Consider the following 27,061-nt stretch of genomic DNA (forward strand, 5'->3'; position numbering starts at 1 on the left):
CCTTGTATCATTCATTATCAATGGTGTTCGCATATATGAACGTTCTTGGTGTTGTAATTGACCAACAGTACACGGGCTCCTTGTCTTTCCCGGCTTACTAGGAGGGGATCCGACAAAGTTGACCGAGTCGAGACAAAACCCTGACGCTCAGGTTTCCACGTTTCGTGTCTGTTGTCATCCGTGACGCACTGGTTATACATCCATGCGGCTGGATTAGATACGCCATCTATGTATAGTCATGTCATCTTACTCGGAGGTGTACCCGGTCCCTGCACGCCATTACTTCTCGGGGTTATGCTGGTACCTATCAGAAACGGAGACAGATCAAGGCCCACTTTAGTTCTCATACCAATACGTTACTGCAGACGTCGTTTAGCAGTACACAGGCTCCATCAGCCGTTCTGCCACAGATCCGGCACGTACGATGCTGGTCATAGCGCGATTCAAGCTCGGTCACCCTCAGGTTTTCCCGTAGTTGGTACCACCGCTAGCCTTTGTGCATACGCAGATATATAGAAGGATTGCCAACCCTCCTTGGAATTTCAACCTCAACCTTCCTCATCATACCTTTGGGTCAACTCGCCCCTACGACAGCCGATCACTGTTGGCCAAAGGACACTACCTAATACACCTCCTACAATACCTTCGTTGACATTCAACTACCGCTCTCCCACTCGAAATCACAATTGTCTAGACCCTGACCAAGTCTTTACTCTTTTCTATAATTTATATTATATCCATTCATCATGAATCTTCTCATCTTCGGAGACCAGACTGCCGACCAGTACCCGCTCTTGCGGAAGGCAGCAACATGGAAGAACAATTCCGCCCTCACAACTTTTCTGGACAGAATCAGCGTTGTCATCCGCGACGAAGTCCAGGCACTACCACGGGCACAGCGAGACCAAATCCCCGACTTTTTGACCACATGGGATCTCGCCGAGACATACTACAGCAAGGGAGTGAAAATCCCACAGCTTGAAAGCACCATGGTTACTATTGCACAACTGGCACATTACATTGGGTATGTTGTATGATAATCGTATTTTCCGGCTCTCACTGACAGGGAAAATCTAGACACTATTCTGAAAACCCTTCGGAGCTACCAACTCCTGCAAACACAAGAGTCCTCGGCCTTTGCACTGGCCTAATCGCAGGATCTGTTGTCGCATCGGCAAGATCACTTAGTGAGCTTCTGCCGCTCGCTACCGAGGCTGTCAGAATCGCATTTCGCGTAGGCACCTGTGTTGGGGCTGCTAAAGATGTTCTTGAGCAGGCCCGTAATGCTCAGGAAAGCTGGTCGACCATTGTAACCGGAATATCCGAGAGCGCCGCCAAGAGTGCCCTTGCTGCGTTTCACGAAGATCAGCGCATACCTGTTTCGGCTCAGGCCTACGTTAGCGCTGTTAGCGTTATGGCATTGACAATCAGTGGTCCACCATCCACGACGAAACGCCTATTTCTGGAAAGCGATGCATTCAAAGGAAACACCCGCGTACCCATCCCCGTGTTTGCGCCATACCATGCTCCCCACATTTACGCCCAGGCCGATATTGAGAGCATTTTGGATGGCCAGGCCGTACGGCATCTGGAGCAATTCCGCCCAGTCGCCCTCATCCACTCAGCAACAAGCGGAAAATGCCATACTGCGACCAGCACGCTCGAGTTGATGAGGAACGTGTTGAGCGAGATCCTACTTCAGCCAGTGCGATGGGACAACCTCCTTGGAGAAGTGGTCTCGCAGGTGACAGCCACCAGCAGTGCCGAGTGCACTGTGTCCGCTATCGGTGTCACCAATGTTGCCAATAGTCTTGCTTCGGCTTTGAAGGCTGGCGGCCAGACCTCCATCTCTGTTCGCGACCACATCACATGGGTTGCAAAGACCGCTGCCTCTGGTGGCCGCACTCAGAATGACAAGATTGCCATTGTTGGCATGTCAGGACGTTTCCCTGGTGCCGCGAACCCTGAAGCGCTTTGGGAGCTGCTTGAGAAGGGCCTTGACGTCCACCGCGAAGTTCCAGCCGACCGGTTCGATGCAAAGGCTCATTGCGACCCCACCGGCAAGGGCAAGAACAAGAGCCACACCCCATTCGGCTGCTTTATCGACGAGCCCGGTCTATTCGATCCCCGCTTCTTCAACATGTCACCACGTGAGGCTGCTCAGACTGATCCCATGGGTCGTTTGGCCCTCACCACCGCTTACGAGGCTTTGGAGATGTCCGGATATGTGCCCAACCGTACGCCCTCAACCAAGCTCAACCGTGTTGGTACTTTCTACGGCCAAACGTCAGATGACTGGCGTGAAATCAACGCTGCCGAGAACATTGACACGTACTTCATCACAGGTGGTGTGAGAGCTTTCGCCCCTGGCCGCATCAACTACTACTTCAAGTTCTCCGGGCCGTCATACAGTATTGATACTGCCTGCTCGTCATCTCTTGCAGCCATTCAGTTGGCTTGCACTTCTCTCTGGGCAGGAGACTGCGATACTGCCTGCGCTGGTGGACTCAATGTCCTAACCAACCCGGACATTTTCTCTGGTCTCAGCAAGGGACAGTTCTTGTCCAAGACTGGTAGCTGTAAAACATACGACAACGATGCAGACGGTTACTGCCGCGGTGACGGTTGCGGCACTGTCGTCCTCAAGCGTTATGAGGACGCCGTCGCGGACAAGGACGACATCCTCGCCTGCATTCTGGGCGCAGCTACCAACCACAGCGCCGAGGCTGTCTCAATTACTCATCCCCATGCTGGCGCTCAGGAGTTCCTCTACAACAAAGTTCTCGCCAACGCAGGCGTTGACGCCCATGACATCCGATATGTTGAGATGCACGGTACCGGTACCCAGGCCGGTGATGGCATTGAGATGACCTCTGTCACCAACGCCTTCGCTCCTCGTCACCGTCAGCGTCGCCCGGATCAGACTCTCCATCTTGGTGCCATTAAAGCCAACATCGGACACGGCGAGGCTGCTTCTGGCATCAACTCGCTCGTGAAGGTGTTGATGATGCTCAAGAAGAACGCCATTCCTGCCAATGTCGGTATCAAGGGTGTCATGAACAAGACCTTCCCCAAGGATTTGCTTCAGCGCAATGTTCACATCGAGACCACGCAGGTTGACTTCCCTCGCAATGGCGCTGAAAAGCGCAGGGTCTTCCTGAACAACTTTTCTGCTGCCGGTGGCAACACCGCCATCATTATTGAGGATGGCCCGCTGCGCGAGGCACCCAAGGCTGTGGATCCTCGAACGATGCATATGGTCACAGTCACCGCTAGGTCCATCGCTTCGCTCAAGAGGAACATCAGCAACCTCATGCAGTACCTGACGGAGAACCCGAAGACCACTCTTCCCAGCTTGGCGTACACTACGACAGCTCGTCGTATTCAGCACAACTACCGAATCGCCTTCTGCGTTTCCGATATTGCAAAGGTGCATGATACCCTCCAAACTCAGCTGAAGGATTCATACAGCCCGCTTCCTATGGTCCCAACCAAGACCGCGTTCACATTCACTGGTCAAGGCTCTCAGTACACCGGACTTGGACAGAAGTTCTACGAGGAATTGAGCTCCTTCAAAGCCGATATCGACCAGCTTGACAACGTTGCTCGTCTGCACTCTCTGCCATCCATCCTCCCCTTGCTCACCGGCACGGATGTGGCTACCCTATCACCCGTTGTCGTGCAGCTCGGCATGGCTTGTATCCAGGTCGCTCTTGCGCGCATGTGGGCCTCTTGGGGCATCAAACCTGTCGCTGTCATCGGTCACAGTCTTGGCGAGTACGCTGCTCTGCAGGTTGCTGGCGTCATCTCAGCCAGCGATATGGTTCTTTTGGTCGGTCGTCGTGCCGAGATTTTGGAGCAAGAGTGTACTGCCAACTCCCACGGTATGCTTGCTGTCAAGGGTAGTGCCGAGTCCATCAAGGCGGCTCTTGGTAGCAATATGACCGAGATTGCTTGCATGAACGGTCCTGAAGAGACTGTCCTCTGCGGCACTGTCCAGATCATCGAAGCCACTAGCGAGCTCCTCTCCTCCAAGGGTTTCAAGGCCACCAAGTTGAACGTGCCCTTTGCCTTCCACTCGTCTCAGGTCGAGCCCATCTTGGAGAAGTTCAAGGCTGCTATTGCCTCTGTCGTCTTCAACAAGCCTGAGATACCTGTTATGTCTCCCCTCACTGGCGAGGTCATTCGTGAAGCTGGCATAATCGGTCCTGACTACCTTGCTCGCCACGCCCGCGAGACTGTCAACTTCTGGACCGCGCTTGCTACTGGTAAGGAGGAGAAACTCTTCGACGACAAGACCACATGGCTGGAAATCGGTGCTCACCCTGTCTGCAGCGGTATGGTGAAGTCTACTCTTGGCGGATCTCCTTGCACCGCCGGCTCTCTCCGCCGCAACGAAGACCCATGGAAGACCCTCTCTTCTAGCATCACCACGCTCTTCCTTGCCGGTGTGTACTTCGACTTCAACGAATACCACAGGCTGTTCAACGACGCTCACGAGCTGTACACATTGCCCACATACAGCTTTGACAACAAGAAGTACTGGCTCGACTACCACAACAACTGGACCCTCACCAAGGGTGAAGAAGTCCAGGTCGCTCAGCCCAAGGCAATTGAGGCGGCCCCTGTGGAGCTCGTGTCCAAGCTCTCGACTACGTCTTGCCACAAGATCGTGCAAGAGGAGTTGCACGCCAACTCCGGTACCATCGTGGTTCAGTCGGATCTGTCTGACCCGAAGCTTAAGGCTACCATTTGCGGTCATCAAGTGAACGGAACGCCGCTCACCCCTTCGTCGCTTTACGCAGACCAAGCAATGACTGTAGCCGACTACCTTTACCAGCAATTGCGCCCTAACATGCCCACACCTGGTCTCAATGTCTGCGCTATGGAAGTCACAAAGCCTTTGATTCCGCAGTACCCTGCACCCGCTGATGGTCAGCACATCCAGATTGAGGCTACCGCTGATCTCGAGACCAACCAAGTTCAACTTAAGTACCGAACTGTGACAGCTGATGGTTCCAAGGTGCTTGCCGAACACGCAGTTGGTCTTGTGAAGTATGAGGACGTCAACGCCTGGAAGGAAGAGTGGGGCCGTGTGCAGTACATGGTTCAAAGCCAGATCAACATCCTGTCGCAGAAGCTTCAAACTGGCGATGCCCACAAGATTCTCCGTGGCATGGCTTACAAGCTGTTCAAGGCTCTCGTCACATACGCCGACAACTACCGCGGTATGGAGGAGGTCATCCTAGACGGCAAGCAGACCGAAGCAACCGCTCAGGTTCAGTTCCAGACTACAGCCGCCGATGGAGAGTTCCTCTGCTCCCCATACTGGATCGACAGCTTGGCCCATCTCTCCGGCTTCATCGTCAACGCCTCTGATCATCTTGACTCAGACAACTCGGTCTACATCTCGCACGGCTGGGGATCCATCAAGATCTCTAAGCAGCTTTCGCCAGAGAAGAAGTACCGATCGTACGTGCGCATGCAGCCCGCACCCGGAAACATCTCCGTGGGTGATGTTTACATCCTGGAAGGCGAGGAGATTATCGGTATGGTCTTGGGTCTCAAGTTCCAGAACATTCCTCGTCGCGCCCTCAACATCATGATGCCTCCTGCTGGAGCCAAGACCAGTGCCGCCGCTAAGCCTATCGCTAAGGCTGTTCCTATGAAGGCTCTTCCTTCTTCGGCCCCCGTCAAGGCCGTGAAGCCCGCTCCCGTCAAAGTATCAAAGCCTGCTCCCAAGGCGGCCAAGACTGTCAAGGCTGTCAAGGTCGTCATCCCTGGCCTCGTTACAAAGGTCATGACTATGCTCGCCGAGGAAACTGAGGTTGACGTCTCAGAACTCGTTGAAGAGGCTGCATTCGAGAACTTGGGTGTCGATTCGCTACTTTCCCTCACCATCTCGGCCAGGTTCCGCGAGGAACTCGACATGGAGATCCCTTCATCTCTGTTCACCGACTGTGCCACAGTTGGAGAGTTGAAGAAGTTCTTCGCGCAGCTTGATGGCGGTGCCGCTGTCATTGCCGACGATGTCTCCGATACAGAGGATGAGCCATCTGACCCTTCCTCTCCCATGGCTGCTAGCACTCCCGCCAGCTCTGCACCCAGCGATTCTGGCAACGATGTTGACAGCAAGATTGTCTGCCAGGTTGTCGATGGCGAGGCTAGTCTCGCCCGCAAGCTTGTTGCTGAGGAGATGGGTGTTGATGTCTCCGAGATCACGGACGAGCTCGACCTTACCGACATTGGTATGGACTCGCTCATGAGTCTGACTATCCTCGGATCCATGCGTGAGCAGACTGGACGGGACCTTCCAGCAGACTTCCTCACCGTCAATGTCACCATCAAGGACATCGAGACAGCTCTTGGTATGCGCCCCCTGCCCGCAGCTAAGATCATGACCACAGCCAAGGCTGCCTCGAAGGTTCCCCAGCTTGCTGAGGTCAACAAGAAGCTCGCCAAGGTCGTTGATGTTTCCAACCTGCCTCCGTCGACCTCGGTACTACTCCAGGGTAACCCCAAGATCGCTACCAAGAAGTTCTACCTCATTCCTGATGGCTCTGGCAGCGCAACGTCCTACATCTCCATCCCCAACATCTCTCGCGACATGGCTGTGTACGGGCTCAACTGCCCCTTCATGAAGTGCCCAGAGAAATGGACTTGTGGTGTGGAGGGAGTCGCGCAGCTTTACCTTCAAGAGATCAAGCGCCGCCAACCCACTGGACCTTACCTTGTCGGTGGATGGTCTGCCGGTGGAGTCATGGCCTATGAGGTCGCCCGCTTGCTTGTCAACTCGGGCGATAAGGTAGAGAACCTCGTTCTCATCGACTCTCCCTGCCCCGTCGCTCTTGCCCCTCTTCCCGCCCGTCTCCACATCTTCTTCGATCAGATAGGTCTCCTCGGTACAGGCAAGCCAGGCGGTACTCCCTCGTGGCTGTTGCCGCACTTTGCCTCTGCCATCCAAAACCTCAAGGACTACGACCCGATCCCCATGGACCCCAAGATTGCGCCACCCGTCCTTGCCATCTGGTGCACAGACGGCGTGTGCCCCAACCCCAACGACCCTCGTCCTCCCCCAGGCGAGGGAGAGGACCCAGCTCCCATGAAGTGGCTCCTCAACAACCGCACAGTATTTGATGACTGTGGTTGGGGACAACTCCTTCCCAAGGAGAACTTCGAGTACGCCGTAATGGGCGGTAACCACTTCACGATGATGAAGGGTGATCACGTAAGTCACTTCACTCACACTTGCTTCACGATACAAGAACTAACATGTCTCACAGGGTGCCACATTAGGCAAGCTCATCCAGAAGGGTCTCAACCTTTAAGTGTTGATTTAGATTGTATATAATATGTTCCGTACATATCATCGGTTCAAGTGTTGAACTGGAATGGTGGTGTTTGGGTATTTTTCATGTTCAGCGTTGGTTGATGGCGTTTTCTATTCTCCTTGTTTTTCATATTGTTTGCACGTCAAAGTCTAGCACACATGGTCGCGTTTGGTTCACATGGCCATGTTGTGTCTATCTTTCGATGTTAATTTGAGCTCTATTTTCACAACGTCTCCTTCGCGACGTTTAGTATCTGCATTTCGCTCATAGTTCGATCAATCAATGACAAAGATACATTTCAAACCAGTCTTTTTCTTACATCTCAGCATACCATGGCCGGTCTATCGCAACTGCGTGAGCACCGCTCTACGCGCAAGACCAACAAACGATTCACACCAACACCAACGACCAGATCAACGCCCCACCCCCAAAACAACACATCCGCAGCAAAAACGTCTATATCCGTACCCCCACCGCCTCCCCCAACCCAGCTCCATGGACTCACCCTCGTATCCGCAATACAGCCACACAGAAGCAAAACACGCCGTCCCTCGCAACGCCCCGTCCGCAAAATAGCACATGCAGTAGCTACGATACGACACGCCCCCCGCCACCCAACCGCCGTAAACGCCGCCTCGGAGACGTACCGCGGACGCTTTCCCTGCTGGTTGCTGATGGTGCAGCGTCGTGTGATGGCATGGGGCGAACGATCTACGGTAAGACACACCGTTTCGCTCGTGTCTGCTTACGTGCATTATCTCGCTGGGCAGGGTACGGTACGCATATAATGCTCACTAAGCCGAACGGCATGTTGCCGCTGGTATGGTATGCCGCTGGTATGGTATGCCGCTGGTATGGTATGCCGCTGGTAGGGTATGCCGATAGAGTAGTCCTCCCCACACAACACGACACGACACGACACGACACGAACACGCATACCATATCACACCATAGGGGATGGAATGGATGCGGTCGTACATGTACGGATTCAATAGTGCAGTGAGTGGGTTTAGTGTGCGATGGGGACGGGAGTACAAAGAGAGGCTGGCGATGTTCGTATTCACTCGTCCATCTACACGGGCCTCGCCATCAAGCGAAGAGGAAGACGAGCAAGTCTAGACGGTCGCCGGTAGAAGTTCTAGACGTGAGGATGTGGGGAGTGAGGTTCATGTGGATATGAGCGGTACAGACGATGTCAGGGGTTTTCGGGTCCCATACCACCTGAGAGGGTAAATTGACATAATCTGTACCACGCAGAAAATGAGTACCTGACTGAGTACCTGGGTCGTCGATCGATCAGTGGAATGTTTGGCGTGATGCTTCGTCATGTGCGTGCGTGTGTGTTGAACCAGGCACAAGGCAACGTCCATGTAAAGCGTGAGTGAGTGAAGCCCAAGCCAAGCCTCGGAGCGGAGCAAAACGAAACGCGGGACGGGCAAGCGCGGGGTGACGCCACAACGCAACGCGTTTCCCGCAAATCCTCAAACAACACAGCACAGCATACATAGTACTCTGCACCACAACGCGCCACCGCAATGGCAGACGTACTGCAAGCTGCGAGGTACTTGCCTTCCCTCCCTTCCTTACCCTCTACAACACGACACAAGCTAACCCAAGCAACAGCAGCGACCCGCCCACCAACCCCCGCGGCATCCCGCGCGCCCCCTTCGTCGACCGCGTAGAAGACTATGTAACCTCGCGCTCGGAGGTAGAAACGACGATAAATAGTTTCAAGGAGATGATTTCGTATTGCTTCCCCAAAACATCCCTTCATCAACCCCCCCACCACACCAGCCCTCCTCCCCCCCCAAATATCTACTAATATAGCCCCAGCAAATACCAATTCATGCAATCCAACACGACGAGACGCGCATCCGGCCTCCGCGAGAAAATCCCCGACATCACAAAAACGCTGCAAACAGTGCGTTTCCTCAGCGCCGCGCGGGGGAAGGAAAGCGTTGAGCGGTTGGAAACGACGTTCGAGTTGAATGATACGCTGTTTGCGCGGGCGGAGGTCGATGTTAAAGGGGTGGGGGAGGTGTTTTTGTGGTTGGGTGTACGTACAAGGGGGTTAAACTGTGGGATGAAGGGAGGGTATATGCTGACATATATATGTGATAGGCAAACGTCATGCTCGCCTACCCACTCGACGAGGCGGAGGAGTTACTGCAGAGTAAACTTTCTACGGCGCGGTATAGTTTGGGGACGTGTGAGGAGGATTTGGACTTTTTGAGGGAGCAGATCACTGTGAGTTTTCCCCCTTCTCATCTTTTTCTTTCTTTCTTGGTTTTTGGTGGTGGGGGTATATGGTGGGGGGGTTTTGGTAGGACAAGGGCTGATTTGAGGGGATTTAGACGCTTGAGGTTGCGTTTGCGCGCGTGTATAACTGGGATGTTGCGCAGCGGCGGAAGGAGAGGGAGGATGGGGTTGAGGGGGAGAAGAAGGCGGTGGAGGGGTGATGATGTGCTGTGAAGATATGGACGCTCTCAAGACGAGGCATGGATGAAGATCGAATAATATATTCGACAAGGGATATCCATCAAGACACACTATGATACACCAGCATACACACCCATCCCTTCCCCAGCGCCACACAAACCCCAGATCCACACTAAACAGCAGAATACACAGCAGTAACCCCCCTCCCACACTCGACCTTCTGCCCAAACTCCCTCATCCTGCCCCCCACACTAACCCGTCCCTTGGGCGTAATCTGAAACCGATGCACCCCCCCGTCCCTCTGCCCCTTCGCCCACCCGCCCGCCTGCGCCGCGCGCTCCACCTCAGCCGCCTGATCAAGCGGCTGAATATACGCGGGCGTAGCGACATTACTCCTTTTCCCACTCCCAATCTGGTAGAACTCATTGTTGCCCCAGAACAAGATATCGCGGCCCCAATTCGTGTCATTCTGCGTGTGCTTAGCTGTCTGGGCCTTGACGGAAACGCTGGACACGTTATCCAGCACGGCGGCAGCGTGCGACGTTCCGACTGAGATGGTAGCCAGACGGATAGGAATAGCGGCATGTTTCACTTCGTCCCATTCGAACAGGCCTGAGAAAGCGGGCAACTTGACGGGATCGGATTGCGTGTGGACCCAGCGGCCGATACCGAGTTGGCCTGTGAGTCCGAAGCCAAAGGCCCATGTATCTGCTGTGATGCGGGCGGTTGTGGGGGCTGTGGCGTCGACGGTGAGGAAGGAGGTGTTTCCGCCTGCGAAGACGGAGGTGACTTTTGCGTGGGCGGCGGTGCCGGCGTACATTTTGTGGGTGGGGAGGAGGGAGGGGGCGGAGATGTGCGGGGCTTCGGCGTTGTAGGGGAAGCCTAGTTGGCCGGAGGTGTTGTCGCCGAAGGTGAAGGCGCGGCCGGAGGAGTCGCATACGAGGCTGTTTTTGGGGGGTTAGGTGGATGGGGTTGGGGGGATGGGGAGGGGGGGTACCTGTGGAAGTCGCCTGTGGCTATTTTTTTGATGGGGAAGCCTTTTAGTGTTGTGATTTCGTGGGGGACGTCAAAGGCGCCTGGGGGCCGGTTTTCCCATGTCAGGCCCGGGATGCCTAGCTGGCCTCTCGAGGGGAAGTCTTGCGTGCCCGAGGCGAAGGAGAAGACGCGGCCGGCCGATGTCAGCATCAGGGCGTGTTCCAGGCCTGACGAGATGTGGGTGACGCGCTCGCTCCAGGCCAGGTTCTCGGGTGTGCGCACACGGTAAGACACGTCGTTTACGCTGCCCCAGAAGGGGATCCATGATGTGGAGGCAGGCTTGGGGCCGCTCTTCTGCTCGGCCTGCGACACGGGGATCGAGTAGACGGCGCCGTTCGAGGACAGGGCGATGATGCGGTCGCGCGAGATGGCCAGCGACGTCAGGTTGTGTCCTCGCAGTGTATGCGTGGGCTCGGTCGAGTCTGTGGAAAAGGCCATGCCCCATTGCAGCAAGTCGCCCCTCTCGTCAATGGCAGCGCCAAAGTTGCGATCTAGCTTGACGTCGCGCAGGATCTTGCCGTCGAAGAAGGCGATGCGACGCGGGGCCTTGATGTACTTGTCGGACGAGTCTGGGGCGACGACACGGGCAGCATTGGAGCCCCAGGCATAGACGCCCGGGTTCTCCCAGCTCCTCTGAACCTGCAGGTGCTGCGAGCTGATGATGTTGCGATTCTCCTCGGCCGATGTCGCGCGCCGTCGCGGTGCCTCGAAGCGCATCTGCTCCTCCTCTGCGGGCTCCTCGGCGTGCGCATCGCGTATGATGGCGTCCCCGCTGCACCACTGCCATGCCGAGGCCGTGGCCCACAGGACGGTGACGGTGGCCACGGAGCGGACAAAGTGCTGCTGGCGACGCTGGGCGTAGGGATGTGTTGCAGTGCGCACCTGAGGACGCGGGGCTCTGCTTCTGATATTCCTACATAGTGGCGGGGCGTGGCGTGGACTGGGACCGGGACGTTGTATGGTGGCGCGGGCGATGCATCTAGAAGTGAGCATGTTGGGTATATGGCGGACGGAGAAGAATCACAGCAGAGACATGCTGGAGTCGTCAAGTCGTCGAGTGTCAGTCCATCAGCACACCACAGTCTAGAACGTCACCATTCCGGAGGCAGCGGTTCATGCACGCTCCGAGCTAGCGCCTGGACCCTTGCACCCCCGCGAGAGCTCCGCGTTGGCGTGTCGTCTTGACTTGTTGACTTTGTCGTCCATTGAAGCTGCCCACGGCCATCATGTATGAAGGAGATTCGTGGTTCAATGCCTTTGTGCCCCGCGCTCCCAAGCCCCAAGAGCGCTCCAGACAGGCCCGTCGCGAGTCGTTACTCACCCAGCCCAACGTAAGCCCACCGTCCACCGTCCACCTCGACCTGTATTGATCATTGCTGCTGCAGGAGATCCAGGCTGACGTGGCGCGAGCAGCAGGCATCGCCGAGACGCCAGAGGACGCCCCCGACACCCTCACCGGCCCTCCGCCTGCGACTGTTGCCCGACGCGCCAAGTCGTACAGCGACTTCTACTCGGTCGTGCGCGCCCACCTGAAGAAGGAAAAGGCGCTGGAGAGGAAGAAGTCGCAGGAACACCTCGCCTCGGAGATTGACTTTGCAGCCTGGTATGGCGGCGTCAACGAGGACCTGCTCGAGGCCAGCCATGCCGAGTACGCCCTCTACCAGAACCAGCTGCACATGACGCGCAACCAGCTCGACAACATCATCGCCGACACCACCGACACCCTCGACATGCTCTCGTCTCTGTCCGACTCGTTCAAGACGGTCGAGGCCCAGACCACCGCCTTCCGCACGCAGTGTGAGGGCCTCATCGACGACCAGACACGCATCACCAAGCTGGCCGACGACATGGAGCAGAACCTGCGCTACTACCTCTACCTGGAACCTACTACGAAACGCCTCAATGCTCCGGGTGCCGGGAAGATTGTGCGTGGGAAGGAGTTCACCGACATGCTGGCCAACCTCGACAGCTGTTTGGAGTACATGCAGGCCAACACGAAGCACCGCGAGGCCGACACCTACCGTTCGCGATACCGCCTGCTCCTGACCCGTGCCCTCACGCTCATCCGTGTCCACTTCACAGAAGCCCTCCGTGACCTCGCCGCTGATGTGTCCAAGAGGATCGCCGACCGGCAGCTGAACGACACCACCATGTCTGCGCTGCTGTACGCCAAGTTCCGCGTGGGTGCGCCAGAACTGAAGAGCATTGGGATTGAAGTGCAGAAGCGGGCAGTGCTGCCGGCAGGAGCAGCGCCTGGGACAGAGGCAGAATACCAGAGCCTGATGAACGAGCTGTACCAGAGCTACTCCACCACCCGCGGCCGTCTCATCCTCCCCATCGTCACCAAGAAGATTGGCGAAATCGCACAAGCCCCCAGCACCTCCAAGGACCTCGTCTCCTTCGCACGAAGCAGCATCAGCTACATCCGCGGCATCTGCTTTGACGAGTGCGAGCTGTGGCGCGAATGGTTCGACGGCGATGGCGGGCTCTACGACTTCCTCGAAGCCATGTGCGAGCCCCTCTACGACCACCTCCGTCCACGCACCATCCACGAGACGCAGATCCTCAAGTTGTGCGAACTCTGCACCCTGCTCCAGACCCGCTATATGGACGAGGAAGATGAGGAAGACTCGCCCATCGACGCCAACAAGCTCGACTTCTCCGTCCTCGTCCACCCCGCGCTCGAAGACGCCCAGAGCCGTCTCGTCTTCCTGTCCCTCGCCGTCCTACGCGACGATATCGAACGCTACAAGCCAAAGCCAGAAGATCTGGACTACCCCGCTAAAAACAAGAAGCAGGGCGCGTCGGGGAAATCCAACCAGCCCGTCTTGTCCGGCAAGAAACAGCCAAAAGCAGACGCCCCGCCCACGCCCCTGATGCCCAAAACACCCACGATTGTTGAAGACGACGACCCCGACGCGCGCTGGTCCTTCAACACCGAAGCCGCCTTCGCAGACTGGTACCCCACACTCCGCAAAGCAATCTGGCTGCTCAGTAAAATCTACCGCCTAGTCCACGTACGTCATCCCCCTCCCCCCCCTTCAAAACAAAAAAAACTAACCACCCCACCCCACAAAGTCAACGGTCTTCGACGACCTCGCCCACCGCATAGTCCACAGCACCACCCTCTCCCTAACCCACGCCAGCACCCTCCTCGCAAAATCATCCTCCCCAACCGACGCATCCCTCTTCCTCATCGCCCACCTCCTCGTCCTAAAACACCAAATCCTCGCTTTCGACATCGAATTCGTCACCCCGGAGACGGACATCCACTACGATCTGTCGTCGATCTCGACGTCCTTCTGGGCCCTACAGTCCCGCGGCGCGGCGCTGTTCAATCCGCGGAATCTCGTCGCCCTGCTTATTCCGCAGGTCGTGGAGAATATGCTCGATGCGAAGGCGGAGGTCGATGCTAGGCTTAGACAGGCGATTACGCAGTTCACTGCTGCGTTCTGCGAGAGGATTACCGTGCCTATTGCGAAGGGGAAGAAGGTTCCTACAGCGGAAGCCCCCGCGCGAACGAGCAAGATCCGCCAGAACGTCGAGCTGGAGATGCCGTTCCTGAGGTCTAAGCTGGAGGAGTATGTCCAGGAGCGGCGTACGAGGGAGATGCTGCGTGCGGCTGTTATGGAGAGCGTGGTGCTTGTTTATGAGGAGTGGTTTGCGGGGTTTGGGGACGGAGGGGTGGGCAGGGGGATGGGGAAGGGGAAGGGCAGGGAGGATGGCGTGTGGGAGCCGGGTGTTTTTGCGGAGTGGTGTGCTGGCGTGTTTCGCGTTGGTGGGGGGAGGGGGGGTGAGGATGAAGATAGCGAGGATGGAGATAGTGGGAGTGAGAGGGATACATCGAGTAGAAGTGGGACGCAGAGCACGAGAACGGGGTTGAGGATTGAGATGTAAATCATATCCCATCAAACCACTAAGCAACCAGTAGATACCTCACAGCTCACTCTGCCCCTCCTCCTCCTTTTCCTCCTCCTTCCCCCCCTTCCCAGCAACCCATCCATCCCTAACCAACCGCGCAACATTCATCCCACTCAAAGCACTAGTCTCCATCGTACTCACAAACCCCTCAATCCCACTCGTATACCACAGCCCCTCATCCAGCACTACCTCTTCAAACGTCACACGCGGATACTCGCGCGGATACGAGAGCCACAGTTTACGATGTATCCAGCTAACATGCGCATTGGGGTTTAGCTTAGGCTGTGTTGTGCCGTCGTGTTTAACCTCCCCGGCTACGCCTTCGTCTGCGGCTTCGTCGGGGAGACTGACGTTGCGCCCCAGGATCCCGCTTAGGAACCCGGCGTCCACGCGCACCCCCGAGAAGATTTTATACACGTACTCCATGCGCGGCGGCGTGGCGCGCGGGTTCAAGCGGTAGTCGTGCAGCGAGATGCTGTAAAACGCGGGTGAACCGGGGTCTTCTCTTGCGTCCTCGCCGTCGGGCAGCGTGGTGAGGACGATCTGCGGGACCTTCGCCGTAGATGGCAGATTGAACGCTTGGGGATTGAGCGCGTGCGGCGAAGCGAAGAGCGTGGTGTGCAGGGCTGTGTAGGGGATTGTGTCTGGAGTGTGGGCGGGAGGGGGGGAGAGTGTGAGGTTTGCGAATTGGAGGGGGGAGGCGAGGATTACGGCGTCGTATTGCAAGGGGACTGTGGTGTTGGGGGTGGTGAGGTGGTATGTTCCGTTTTGTTGTTTTGAGAGGGAGGTTACGGGGGTGTTTAGGTGGGTTGTTATGCGTGGGGAGGAGGAGAGCATGTGCGAGAAGATAAGCCAGTTGCCGCCGTGGATGGACATTGCGCCTGTGGTGGCCATGCAGACCATTGTTTCGAGGCCGTGGATGTGCGCGAGGTTGGAGGCGTAGTTTACTCGTGTGCTAGGGGGGGGTGTTAGTAACCTTCATTCATGATATATGGCATGGACGGGGATGTAAGATGTCGATGAACATACCTAGCCTGCACCACCTCCCTCGCAAACCTCCCCAACACGCCATTCGCCTCGAGGAACTGCTCCCCCGTCACCCCCGTCACACCCAACAACCCCACCTTCTCCACAACATCGCTCAGACTCGTCCACGGAAAAACAGGCTCCTCGTACATGGTCAGAAACTTGCCCACCGCCGCTTTCATAAGCCGATTCGTCCAGAACGGCGCCGTCCCATACCGCCACACCAGCTTCGTCTTCTCCCACCACCCATCCTCCTGCCGTGTGACCAGCACAAAACTCTGCCCGTCCCAGATGCCCAGATCAGGGAGTTCGAGTTGTGCTGTGCTGTCGTAGTCGGCGGTCGAGAGGTTGAACGCTTTCGTCGCTGAGACCATGATGCGGTTTACTTCGACGAAGATGCTGCCGCCGAGCTCGATGGGGGAGGCGGCGTCGTCCCATGCGTTGACGGTCGTGGTGCGCCCGCCGATGTAGGATGCGCGCTCGAAGACGGTGATGTTGACGGGGATGGAGGAGTTGGCGGCGTATTGGGCGAGGTGGTACGCTGTTGATGCGCCGCCGGCGCCGGCACCTACGAGGGAGTTAGTATTGGGAGTGAGTGTTGAGAGAGGGTGTGTGCGAACCTATGATTGCGACGCGCTTTGCGGGTGCTTCATGGGTGCTGCTCAGCGCGCTGGCGAAGGGGACGAGTGCGGCGACGCGGAGGACTCGCACCATGTTGGACGGCTGTGTTTTGATCGGGATACGGTTTTGTCAAAGCCGAGATGTGAAGTTCGAGCTGTAGTGATATCGAAAGGCGAAGGCCTTGGGATGTGGTGGTTCAAGTCATCCTGGTGATGGATGGTGGGAGACGCGCGGATGTCAGACGTCATTGGCTACACACATGTGAATACACGATATCAGGCTGAATACACATCCATTCGTTTCAATAATATACACCACGTGCACAGAATCCTGCCTAGTTCTGTACATATATTCTTCAAACTTGGGAGAGTGGCTGGAGCATGCGCGTGTTCACGTGCTTCCAAGATGAAATTTCGGAATGATGATTTGCAAGTAGTCAATCGAATGCTAACTGCCAGACTAAAGAGCATATAGAAGTACGATTCCAGAACAATCTTGAGTACACACAAGACACTACTGATCCCCCTTCTTCTCCCCATCAAGTGAATAGCCAGACCATGACAGAACTTTCTGTCGCGGGCGCCTGCTGTTCATCGAAGGCTCAGTATTGCGGAAACGGATGCGCGGAGCAGCGACGCCATGTTTGCGGAAAACGACCTGCTCTTCCTGCTCCCCTTCAGACTGGGCTTCACTCGGTTTGTCGCCCACCACATCCACATTCAAACTAGCCAACATAGCGTCCCGCATGGCATCGCTCGACGACTTCGAAGCCTCCTCAGGCCGAGTTTCAACTGGCCGCCGATGTACCGTGTAATTGTACCTCTCTTTCAACCATGTGGCGATGGCTCGGTTCTCCGCATCGCTGCCATTGCCATAGTGGTTTTTGAGCTCTTTCGCTACCAGCGTATCGAGAATATGACCTCGGCTGAGTGGTTGTGCGTCATCTGAAGGGGGGACTGTGAATGTGGCTTCCCAGTGGAGTCCCATAGCAGCAAGCTTGTCTCTGTCTGACCACGACATGGCGCGTAACGGTGTTTTCTGCACAAACTGCTTTACACGCTCTTGTAGGTCTTCCCAGACGACGATTTTGTCAAACCAGGGCTCCAACATCTGATTGACCTTTCCTGCCAGCTCGAAGAATTGTGGAGTAGTGGTATACAGATGAGATATCTTGCCGAGGAAGAACTCAATGTCAATGCCCGTTATCAAGGGACTGACACTAACTTTGCGCAAGGATTCTATCCAAGGAAGCGACAACCACATCCTGAACGCTTTAATGTTGTCCACTTGGGCAAACCTGACGAGTCGGCTTAACACAACCCGTGTGTCTTCCTGCGATACTTCACCCATAATCTCAATCTTCGAGGCATGGAACAACTCCGGCGTGGCTTCAACATGAAAACGCCATCGACTGCGCTGTAAGACCTGTGCCACAGTCTGTGTCTCTCCAACAGCCGCCAATAGGTCATGAAATGGCTTTCGGATCGAATCTTTGTAGTCCAAGGTACGAAGGTGCTCGCGAAGATTGTGTTCGGCTTGTTCATAATACATAATATCGTGATCATGTTTTGGTGCTTGTGTTGTGGGCCGCCTGGGGACAAAAGGATCAATGAGTCCGTCTGCTCTCAAGGCGTTCAAAATATCGCTAGGTAGAATACTGGTGTTGGCAGGACTAACACCCAAATGCTGCAGAAGTTGGACATATTCAATGTCCAGAAATTGCAAGTCTTCTTTCAGCAAAGCTCTCGCACGATCAATAATCCTTCCTGTTTGGGAAGGAGTGAGTCGGCCATAGAACTCGGCAAGGACAGGTAAATCTTGTTGTGTAGTACTCAATTTGTCTTCGTTCTTCTGACCCGCTTTCTTTTTGCACTGGGAAATGAGTAGGGCCAGGTTGATGCCAAACATTTTTGGAGATACGGGCAGAGTGCTCTCCAGTTTTTGACGAATTTCTCTCTCTGGCATGTTGAAATCTTCAGGACGCTCTTCGATCATTGACTTGATTCGATTTACATAGTCAATTCGTTCCGAGTCCCCTGGAAACAACGGATAATCCCAAGCCGACCAGGTACGTGTCAGTGACGACGCTTTGGCTCTTCCATAACCTGATATCTTGGTTCCATCTGCGCGCATGAACCCGCCATCAACGTAGACAAGTGTAGGGTCTTTTGAAATCTTGGAGTCCAAGCTAGTGATTTTTGCAACAAGGATTACATGGTCTGCGACGGAAAGCTCGTGGGTCAATGTACACTCCATCGCCGCACGTATAGCATCGCCATATAGCTGTGGCGCATACGATTGCGAAGACAAGGCGTTGAGACCGGGCCTCGGGACCAATATTCTCGAGTTTTTTAGCCGTTGCGTGTATGCATCAGGATGGTTTCCACGACAGAAGAGGTCTACCATATTGGCACCGCCCCTCTCCGCTGCAAGGAAATGAACGCGAAAGAGGCCTTTTGAAGCTCGAATGGCGTCAAGGGTCTGGGACGGATGCTTCAGGTTGAAAGATATGGTGGGAGGGTCCAGTGTGACAGTGCTCAAGGAAGAGACGGCGACCCCCATAGGAACATGCTTCCCCGTAGTTGGGTCGAGACTCGCAACGGTAATGATGGCAACCGAGCCGGGCACTTTGCGCATCAGGGTGCGGACCTGAGTTTGCAACTGTTGTGTCTCGAGGTGTGAGTCGAGAATCGTCGGCGTGCCCTCATCCCCCGACTGTGGAATGTCCTGCTCAGTTGGTGGTTCCTGCGAAGGGATAGCAGGCCGGTCTTCAACGACCAAATTCACTCCTCCAGTCTGTGATTGCGATTCAGGCTCGTCCTGTTGTCGGAGGAGGGAAGTCGCGCGGTAGCTGCGAAGATTGGACGCATAGCTCGGTTTGCCCCGGTTGTATTGTGGGGAAAGAGAACATGGCAACGGCCGTTCTGTGGAAGATCAATCACCGCTCAATCGAAGGCGGGACTTTGGTCTCACGCGTATAACAACTCCATCTGTAGAAGGCGGCATAGAAGCGTGCAGCCGGGGGCCTGGAGAGCACCATCGCCGATCTAGTGCTGCCAGCTTATAGTTGTTCCATACGCGACAGCGACTTGAAAAACTGAACGTACGCGAAAGGAGTGTGAGCAAACGTCGTGGACATGGATGACATGTGGACCGATGATGATGCGGAGTCGAATGCCTCGCCAAAAAGTCGAGCATGCCAAGACCTCCGCGGACATCGCATCGTGACTTCTATCCTCACCTCACACACCACGACAGCCCGCCAAACGTCCAATGGCCTCTCCAATCCCTTCGCCGAGCGCTCTGCGCATCCTCCGTCAAGCTATCCAGCCTCAAATACGCCAGAGGCAGCAAGTGCGACATGCGACGCTCCTTCGCCGGCCAAAGCGCCCCTACACATTCACACAACTAATAACCCTCTCCGACGGATCGTCCTTCACATTGCGCACCACCAGCCCCGCGCCCGTATATAAGAGCACAAAGGATATACGAAACAACCCGCTATGGCATCCAAGTTCGCGGAAGCTCTTGAACGTGGAGGAGGACGAGGCAGGGAAGCTGGCAGCTTTCAGAGCGAAGTTCGGTACCGGGTGGGACGCTGAAGATGGAAAGGTGGGTTACGTTCACAATCGAGAGAGATGGTGTATTCATATTATGCTAATGATGTATGTAGGGTAAGAAGACCGACCACCTCTTGGATCTTATAAGCGGGCACGGCAAGACGCAGGCGAAGTCGAATGATTCGGCAAAGGCAAAAGCAAAGGCAACTGCGCCGACACCAGGGAAACTAGAGAGCAAGAAGTAGACGGTACTGCATTGAGAGGTGGGATTGGTATTAGGAGGTATATCTGTGCCGAATATTATGTTGGTGTATGGTATATCCATATAACAAACCAAAGCGCTATTTCGAAACTCTACGTGAGTGTCTTTTCCTCATAACACAATTTCCTTCACAAAGCCTCGACAAGTAGCTTCCTTCCTCTTTCCACCATCTCGGGGTTCTCGATGAGACATTGTTGCGACCCATGCACCACCAAGTCCGCCACAAACGCGCCCAACTCTTCGCCTCGTATGGCAAGACTTCCGAACACACATTCTGCCGTCTTGTTCAGAAGCGTGTTACCACCATAGAGTACTCCCCCAGGCCTGATAACAAAGGCCTCCCAAACCTCACGATGCCCTTCCGCAAACTCAATTGTCTTTGTCTGAAGCACGCCTTTCATCCTGCGTTGGTCCCACAGAAAGAATAGTCTGCGTGACTGATCGGGTTCCACGAATGCGCCTGAGAGAAGAATGAATTTGAACTTGTCTTTCTTCCCTTCCTGCGACGACGATGCAAGTAATCTCTTCGCGAAATGTTCTTGGAAAGCTAGGGGGTATTTCACATTGACGTCCTCGTTCAGATCATAAGTGCCCATTGCCCAGATCATTGCGTCGGCGTCCTGGATCTTTTCCCATGTTTCGTCCTGCACGTTTTCCAAGGCGCCGAAGTCTTCGATGATGATGTTTTCCAGTTTCGCATTAGGGGTGTTGGTGTCGGGGAGTGCTCTTCGCGTCAATGCGATGACTTTGGTGATGTCGTTACGGCGCAGGACGTGCTGCAGGATCACGCCACCAATTGCGCCAGTTGCGCCAGTGATGATAACCTTCATTGTGGGGTTTGTGTGAGGATAAATTTAATTAAGACTACTGCAGAAGAGATCGCAAATAGTGTTGTTATGAGGTTGAGGTTGAGTTGGTTCGAAATATGCGGAAGATGATTGCCTATTTGACAATCTCGAGTCCTATGGAGATAACACTCTTCGTGCGTAGCCATCACAAAGCATAAGCACTCGTGGTTGCACAGAACATACTTAGGCGAGAACTTTCAGGCAGACATAACTGGTACGGACGGAGTTGTTGCTGACAGACGGACTAGTGAGCGGGCGAACGAGCGAATACCACCAACCCACACACTTGTGTACAGGATCAACGTGAGACGCTCTGTACAATTCCCTTCAGATTCAGAAAATCATTGCTGAAACGCAACTGACCAAATACCTGTACTATTTCAAATCATTTCGATGCAAAGCCTATTCGCAGAAAGACACATTGTAGGCCACCATCTAAGCAGCTGAGGTTCGAAGACAACCTCGAGTCTCACACCGTTTTTTCGGGTCTCACCTCGCCGGCGATCAACTAAGTGGACCGATTCGTTAGCTGTCATGGTCCTGTCTTTGAAGAATCTACCTTCTGTCCGCCCGTGTTGGGTGGCCGCACCAACTAAACCCCAAAGGAAGTGTTCGAATATATAGCTACTATGCATAGACAGACTCTTACATCTATCAGCAAAATCGTGTTGTCCCAGTGCTATTTTGGTGAGACTGCCGAGCAGGATGAGCGTCATTCGGCTCTTCACGATGAAGCTAACTAACTCAAGTTTAGAGCCTCCCATCCGGGCGGGATGAAAGGTCGGCAAATTCCCCGCATCCTGAAAACGACAGCAGGCAGGATTTACAATGTACCCCACAATCTCACGTCCTTGCTTGACACCCTGTCAGTCGGAGGGATGCGGGGGATCACCCAACTGCGAAACCGGAGGACAAACCACCCCAAGCAACAATGGACTTCAAAAAGTCTTCTTTTCTGAACCAATGTTGAGCAGTGATAGCAATGACAAAAGTTAAACAACTATGAGCCGACTTTTGTTATGTAGTATATCTCTAGCTGTCTAGACAAATTTCGGAGAAGTTGACTTGACTCGGCGAACCGAAATCTCGGAACTTGTCTCCTCACTGCACTCAACACCGCCCAACAGGAAGCACAGAGACAATTGACTTTCAAGTACGGGACCTCAAAAGCCATACATATGTTTTCTTACAGAACTTTCTGCTCTATAGTGGTTGTCGTCATGTCTTATTGGGTTGGTTCCCGATTCTTCTACCTCCCGACCTTTCGATCTGCCGAGAGTGGATGCACTTGTAAGTGTGCGGGGAATCGTGCAGTCGCGTGCTTATGGTGGGTATTTAAGAGAGAGCTTGTTTGTCCAATTCCAGGTCAGAGCAGCCAGCTTTCTTTGCGTTGGCATCTTGTCTAAGCCAGGTCTCAATATGACGGTCTCACGTCTCCTCTCCCTCTTCGGCCTCGTGGCCCTTCACTGTACGCCCGTCTTGACCAGAAGCATAGGTACACGAGTGGCCAATCAATGCGAAAGCACGCGTTACGAAGCACAGCCGCGAGTCTTCATCTGCACCGACATGAGCAATGAGCCAGATGACCAAATGAGCCTGGTTCGTTTCTTGACTTACGCAAACGAGTTCGACATTCAAGGGATTGCTGGCGTCACCTCCGTCTGGAAGAACGACTCTATCGATATATCAACAATCCACACCGTCATCTCCGCCTATGGCAACATCACCGGCAACCTCAATGCGAATGTTCCCAGTTCCGCAAGCTATCCACCAGCGAGTGATTTGCTTGCCAAAGTGTACCCAGGCCATGCTGTCTACGGACTCGCCGCGCTCGACCTAGAGCCGAGCGATGCTGCAAAAGCTCTTGTCAAAAGTGTGGATGGGGCTTCGATAAATAAGCCTCAATGGACTTTGATGTGGGGAGGCGCTGCAGTACTGGCCGAGGCTCTTAGCTACGTCTCCAAGTCCAGAGATGCAGCGGCTGTTGCAGACTTCGTTCGGAAACTCCGAGTGTACTCGATCTCCGATCAAGACGACGCTGGTTCCTGGATCCGCGATACGTATCCGTCATTATTCTACATTGTCTCCCTACATGGGTTCAGCGAATATACAGCAGCTTCATGGAATGGTATTTCTGGCGAGGAAATTCGATACTTTGACCAAGGGGGTCCTGATTCCTCCCTCGTGACGAACGATTGGCTTCAGGAGCACATTCGCATCGGCTCTTTAGGACAGCACTATCCCAGGTACGCCTACATCATGGAAGGAGACACTCCGTCGTTTTTCCCACTCATTCAAAACGGACTCGGCGATCCTGAACATCCAGAATGGGGCAGCTGGGGTGGTAGATTCAAGCCAGTGGACGCCGCTCGTCGATCCAACGTCTTCAGTGACACCGCAGAGTGGGTTCAAGGACTTAACGGACAATTCTTTATGAGTTCATTTGCTGGCATCTGGCGCTGGCGACAGGCCTATCAGTATGACTTTGCCAACCGGATGCAGTGGTCTACACAAAGCGACTACTCGAAAAGCAACCACGCCCCAGTTGTTGTTGTGAACGGTACTTGCGGGCCTGCTGCCCTCAAGGTCTCGTACCAATTTAACACCACTGTTGTGCTGGATGCATCGTCGACCTGGGACCCAGACAGCGACGAACTGCAGTTCGATTGGCTCTTCTACAAGGACGTAACATACAGATTGGAGGCCAACATTTCCACAGTGGACTCGTACATGACCATCGACAAGCTGAATCCCACTGGAAGCATGGTCAGAGTGAGTACGTTTGATGATAATGTGAGTACAAAGCCAGCCTCCACCGAAATATCAGTGACGCTAACATCAACCAGGAAATGCACGTTATATTGTCCGTCACGGATCCCCACAATATGACGACCTACAGACGCATCATTCTTGAGCCAACAAGCTGAAGCAAGAGCGAGGCATATGCTGGCTAGATGGACGATTCTGGTGCAACCATTCTGCTGTGAGTTTGCTTAAAGCTACTAGCAAGTAAAAATCAATACATGCATACTATATTCCAATGTACCGTCAAAACTTTGGCTAGTTTGGTCCAAACGCCTTTCTCCTGAAATCTTGACCCGCTTCATTAATTTTCTCGCAACCCTTATGAAAAGTTTCTAGAATCAGGTGTTCTAGACGAGTGGTGCTAGCAGCCTACTTACACCGTAGGGGATTATATCCTCGACAGTCTTTATATGCTGGTCTCATTTCATGCGCCACCTTGTTTACCTTGTTCATCTGGAATCCTCACAGACTACATTATCACTCTCGCATTCTTCATGCTAGGCTTCCTTTGCTTCGTTGAACCATCGATATTCCAGCCTCCTTCTGGGCCGTGTAAAATGCGTGTCAAACGCGGCTGTATTCAAGAGATACTATCGCACTGAAACATCCCCGCTTGCATTATTACGTTTATATATACTAGTTTATAATGGAAGGCATCAAACTAGGATATTTTCCTAGTTTGGACAAGATAACCAGCTGTCAGTCGCGTCTACTGTGCGGAGAGACTCCTTTTGTTACATGTATGTCGATGTCCAACAACTTCGCCTGCTCAGGGATGCTCTCCAGGTATTCCACCGCATCGCTCAAAAGACAAGGCTCATGTGTCGAAACATTGACAGTCACTGATGTCACCGCCTATCCTCCACCCGCTGATCAGCGACGGACACTTCCAGGCGAGTTCCATGTTTGAGCACTGGAACAAAAGGTTCCAGATCCTTTCCAGCGTATAGCCAAACCGTGGCGCACTCATTGAGTCCGGCCTGCCTTCGAGATATTCTGGCTGGTGCGCCCAGCTGTTCTCGTCACTGATAGCTTGATGAAGCTTACGATAGATATCCTTGTTGATGCCACGGACACGCGCAGCCGAAACAACGAACTGTCCTTTGTAACTTAACAGGACGTTTTCGCAGCTAGTCGAGTTGTTGATTTGGCTTTGGACTGTAGGGAAGAGACCGGTTTTCTCTTCCCAGGCAAACCTATCGCCGCAGTGTTCGCAATCGCAGACTGCACCTGACCAGCCAAGGTTGAGAAACCCAGTCTGATCGCGACTGTAGTAGTTTCTGACGTGGGTGTAGAATTCTCGTGGGTTATGCACGTCTGCCTGCATAAAGATGGTTTGCCTGGCAAGAGTATCCCAACGGTTGAGAATGTGATTCAGGTACGTTTCACCCTCTCGACCAACATTCGGCAGGAGTATGATGTCATCAGCTTTTGTGTGCTGTTTGATAAGTGCACTGTCTGCCTCGGTATCTTTGATGTAGATTGTGACGTGTGCATCTGACAGATCTGGCATACTCTTAAGGTTGTGTATAAGCTCGTTGACCTCATCGAGTGGCTCTTTGTACATGCTCAATACGATTTCTATGTCCATTGTCGGGACATATTTCTCATCGAGAAGGGTCAAGTCGGAAGGGTTCGATCGCTCGGTGAAATTAGAGACTCCATATACGGTCCAGACCAGTATAACGCCAACGCTGAGTAAGAATCTGCGAAGCTTGAGATTCCACCAACTTGGTAGGGACGTATACTTGTCAGTCTCATCAATCTCCTCAAACAAAGGACTGATCCCGCTGTCGTCTGACAACCGCTCCACAGAGAGGTCTGTCAGTTGATGAGTGCTCCTAGTGGCCGAAGTATACTGCGGTTGACCCGGAAGCAGACCTGTGCTAGCTTTCCCGCTTATGCACAGCATTGCAAAGAAAAAGCAACCGAATTGATATACATTTGTGTATGAACGACGTTGGGAGAGTGTTGCGTAACAACCTGTAATGCCGGTTAGAGCAAGAAGGGTCCATATGTCCACGTTCTGAAACACTGGAACATTACCAGCCTCAGAAGCTGTGTAATTATCCTCGTCGTCGATAGGAAATAGCATCGACTTTCCAAGAATCAAAGCCAGAGCGGATGTTATGGCATTAAAGGTGAGCAACGGGACACTTGTCAAGTCGAATGCGAAGATTGGATCACCGCTCCAGAAGACTATTACCCAAATTATATTGACCAGAGCTCCCATGAGAACAAGTCTTCTGGTTTGAGTCCGGCAGTCCGCGACTTCTTCCGGGCAATATCTACTGGCGATTCTCCACAGAGCTCGTGCAGCTCCGGCAAGAAGCATCGCCGGGATGGACGCCACCAAGCCTGGTACATTAAGTCGATACTCTACGAAGAGTAGACCAGCGCAAGCTGAAACGAGTAGGCCTACTCGAATAAATTCGACTTGCGTTTGAGAAGCTATACCACTGATAGAAAGTACAAGGCTCTCGGCGACAAAAGCTATGGTCTAGTCTATGTCAAGATTGCGGTCATGAAACACTGCAAACAGAACAACTTACGGTGATCATGACTAGTGTCGGCAGGTTCTGGAAGTGCAGAATAGCTTGTTGGGTGCAAATCGCAGATATTGACATAAGAGACATTGCGAACGCGACTAAGGCAGTTTTCCGGGTCATTGGCTTTTTTGGTTTAGGGTGTATATCCAGAGTATTGTCTGGTTGCAAAAACAGCCATGAAATGAGCCCTGTGGCAACAAGATGGTTGAAGTTGAGTTGCAAAGGATAGTGGATGTTCTTCTCTACGAGTGCATGCCGTGAGCTGAGCAACGAGGTGCTAGCAAACAGTGTCCAAAGTGCGCGCCAACTGCCTTTGGAGAGGTGCCGTACAGATTGAAGACCGTAAGGTGATCCCCCCCGACCATATTCAGCTCTGTAGCGCAGGCTCATGTTGATTGTGCAGAGATGCAGATGGAGGAGGTGCGACAATGTTCCGGTATAGGAGATATGCAGGGATCAGCGCCCGTTGCGTTTGTCGGCGCAGCGGTCAAGCCAAGGGCCGAGCCTCAAAGCTACAATAAAATTTTAGGCAATCTCGTTATAGCCAGCAGGGGTGTCGAGCGAAGCGAGGCGCTCTACGAGTGGTGGAATTTGCACAGCCGCTTTGCGCCACTGCCTCCGCTACCCATCGCTCCGCTTTAACCCCTGCTAGCTTGTTGAGCTC

At 54.0% G+C, this 27,061-nt stretch overlaps 11 protein-coding genes across 11 annotated transcripts; 6 read left to right on the plus strand and 5 right to left on the minus strand.

The window, feature by feature from the left end:
• Positions 1-746: 746 nt before the first annotated feature.
• On the plus strand, positions 747-7,328 carry P153DRAFT_289459 (polyketide synthase-like protein; the record flags this gene model as incomplete). Its single annotated transcript, XM_033663659.1, has 3 exons — positions 747-1,024; positions 1,078-7,228; positions 7,284-7,328. The coding sequence occupies 3 exons, from the start codon at positions 747-749 to the stop codon at positions 7,326-7,328; spliced, it is 6,474 nt and encodes a 2,157-aa protein (XP_033524209.1).
• Positions 7,329-7,663: 335 nt separating this feature from the next.
• P153DRAFT_385053 (uncharacterized protein) lies at positions 7,664-8,119 on the plus strand (the record flags this gene model as incomplete). The annotated part of the gene is made up of 1 exon (XM_033670394.1): positions 7,664-8,119. One exon carries the CDS (start codon positions 7,664-7,666, stop codon positions 8,117-8,119), a length of 456 nt encoding a protein of 151 aa, XP_033524210.1.
• Positions 8,120-8,866: 747 nt separating this feature from the next.
• Positions 8,867-9,980, plus strand: P153DRAFT_422600 (prefoldin subunit 3; the record flags this gene model as incomplete). The annotated part of the gene is made up of 5 exons (XM_033672378.1): positions 8,867-8,892; positions 8,958-9,077; positions 9,165-9,387; positions 9,453-9,578; positions 9,686-9,980. The coding sequence occupies 5 exons, from the start codon at positions 8,867-8,869 to the stop codon at positions 9,788-9,790; spliced, it is 600 nt and encodes a 199-aa protein (XP_033524211.1). The 3' UTR covers positions 9,791-9,980.
• Positions 9,943-11,832, minus strand: P153DRAFT_338994 (RCC1/BLIP-II; the record flags this gene model as incomplete). The annotated part of the gene is made up of 2 exons (XM_033665808.1): positions 10,768-11,832; positions 9,943-10,714 (listed from the first exon to the last, which is right to left on the minus strand). The coding sequence occupies exons 1-2, from the start codon at positions 11,796-11,798 to the stop codon at positions 9,943-9,945; spliced, it is 1,803 nt and encodes a 600-aa protein (XP_033524212.1). The 5' UTR covers positions 11,799-11,832.
• A 172-nt stretch (positions 11,833-12,004) lies between these two features.
• Positions 12,005-14,702, plus strand: P153DRAFT_396165 (Sec34-domain-containing protein; the record flags this gene model as incomplete). Its single annotated transcript, XM_033671456.1, has 3 exons — positions 12,005-12,136; positions 12,191-13,822; positions 13,884-14,702. Exons 1-3 carry the CDS (start codon positions 12,032-12,034, stop codon positions 14,700-14,702), a joined length of 2,556 nt encoding a protein of 851 aa, XP_033524213.1. The 5' UTR covers positions 12,005-12,031.
• P153DRAFT_396166 (prenylcysteine oxidase-like protein 1 precursor) lies at positions 14,664-16,589 on the minus strand. Its single transcript, XM_033671457.1, has 3 exons — positions 16,373-16,589; positions 15,756-16,320; positions 14,664-15,681 (listed from the first exon to the last, which is right to left on the minus strand). The coding sequence occupies exons 1-3, from the start codon at positions 16,464-16,466 to the stop codon at positions 14,742-14,744; spliced, it is 1,599 nt and encodes a 532-aa protein (XP_033524214.1). The 5' UTR covers positions 16,467-16,589; the 3' UTR covers positions 14,664-14,741.
• A 148-nt stretch (positions 16,590-16,737) lies between these two features.
• Positions 16,738-19,517, minus strand: P153DRAFT_396167 (uncharacterized protein). Its single transcript, XM_033671458.1, has 2 exons — positions 19,347-19,517; positions 16,738-19,297 (listed from the first exon to the last, which is right to left on the minus strand). The coding sequence occupies exons 1-2, from the start codon at positions 19,411-19,413 to the stop codon at positions 16,887-16,889; spliced, it is 2,478 nt and encodes an 825-aa protein (XP_033524215.1). The 5' UTR covers positions 19,414-19,517; the 3' UTR covers positions 16,738-16,886.
• Positions 19,518-19,622: 105 nt separating this feature from the next.
• On the plus strand, positions 19,623-20,573 carry P153DRAFT_366338 (uncharacterized protein). Its single transcript, XM_033668030.1, has 2 exons — positions 19,623-19,985; positions 20,047-20,573. The coding sequence occupies exons 1-2, from the start codon at positions 19,647-19,649 to the stop codon at positions 20,176-20,178; spliced, it is 471 nt and encodes a 156-aa protein (XP_033524216.1). The 5' UTR covers positions 19,623-19,646; the 3' UTR covers positions 20,179-20,573.
• On the minus strand, positions 20,324-21,025 carry P153DRAFT_339007 (uncharacterized protein; the record flags this gene model as incomplete). Its single annotated transcript, XM_033665809.1, has 1 exon — positions 20,324-21,025. The coding sequence occupies one exon, from the start codon at positions 21,023-21,025 to the stop codon at positions 20,324-20,326; it is 702 nt and encodes a 233-aa protein (XP_033524217.1).
• A 1,437-nt stretch (positions 21,026-22,462) lies between these two features.
• Positions 22,463-23,970, plus strand: P153DRAFT_356514 (DUF1593-domain-containing protein; the record flags this gene model as incomplete). The annotated part of the gene is made up of 2 exons (XM_033666657.1): positions 22,463-23,836; positions 23,890-23,970. 2 exons carry the CDS (start codon positions 22,463-22,465, stop codon positions 23,968-23,970), a joined length of 1,455 nt encoding a protein of 484 aa, XP_033524218.1.
• Positions 23,971-24,283: 313 nt separating this feature from the next.
• On the minus strand, positions 24,284-26,818 carry P153DRAFT_315118 (uncharacterized protein). The gene is made up of 2 exons (XM_033664940.1): positions 26,401-26,818; positions 24,284-26,348 (listed from the first exon to the last, which is right to left on the minus strand). Exons 1-2 carry the CDS (start codon positions 26,785-26,787, stop codon positions 24,666-24,668), a joined length of 2,070 nt encoding a protein of 689 aa, XP_033524219.1. The 5' UTR covers positions 26,788-26,818; the 3' UTR covers positions 24,284-24,665.
• Positions 26,819-27,061: the final 243 nt, after the last annotated feature.

This window comes from Dothidotthia symphoricarpi (genome assembly GCF_010015815.1).
Source record: "Dothidotthia symphoricarpi CBS 119687 unplaced genomic scaffold P153scaffold_9, whole genome shotgun sequence".
NCBI lineage: Eukaryota > Fungi > Ascomycota > Dothideomycetes > Pleosporales > Dothidotthiaceae > Dothidotthia > Dothidotthia symphoricarpi.

Coding starts and splice junctions, on each gene's coding strand:
- P153DRAFT_396166 (XM_033671457.1), bottom strand. CDS start 16,466: ATGGTGCGAGTCCTCCGCGTCGCCGCACTCGTCCCCTTCGCCAGCGCG. Junction 16,321..16,372: donor AAAGCGCGTCGCAATCATAG/GTTCGCACACAC, acceptor ACTCCCTCGTAG/GTGCCGGCGCCGGCGGCGCA. Junction 15,682..15,755: donor AGGGAGGTGGTGCAGGCTAG/GTATGTTCATCG, acceptor ACCCCCCCCTAG/CACACGAGTAAACTACGCCT.
- P153DRAFT_315118 (XM_033664940.1), bottom strand. CDS start 26,787: ATGAGCCTGCGCTACAGAGCTGAATATGGTCGGGGGGGATCACCTTAC. Junction 26,349..26,400: donor CGACACTAGTCATGATCACC/GTAAGTTGTTCT, acceptor GACATAGACTAG/ACCATAGCTTTTGTCGCCGA.
- P153DRAFT_396167 (XM_033671458.1), bottom strand. CDS start 19,413: ATGGTGCTCTCCAGGCCCCCGGCTGCACGCTTCTATGCCGCCTTCTAC. Junction 19,298..19,346: donor CAGATGGAGTTGTTATACGC/GTGAGACCAAAG, acceptor GATCTTCCACAG/AACGGCCGTTGCCATGTTCT.
- P153DRAFT_366338 (XM_033668030.1), top strand. CDS start 19,647: ATGGCCTCTCCAATCCCTTCGCCGAGCGCTCTGCGCATCCTCCGTCAA. Junction 19,986..20,046: donor GGGACGCTGAAGATGGAAAG/GTGGGTTACGTT, acceptor TGATGTATGTAG/GGTAAGAAGACCGACCACCT.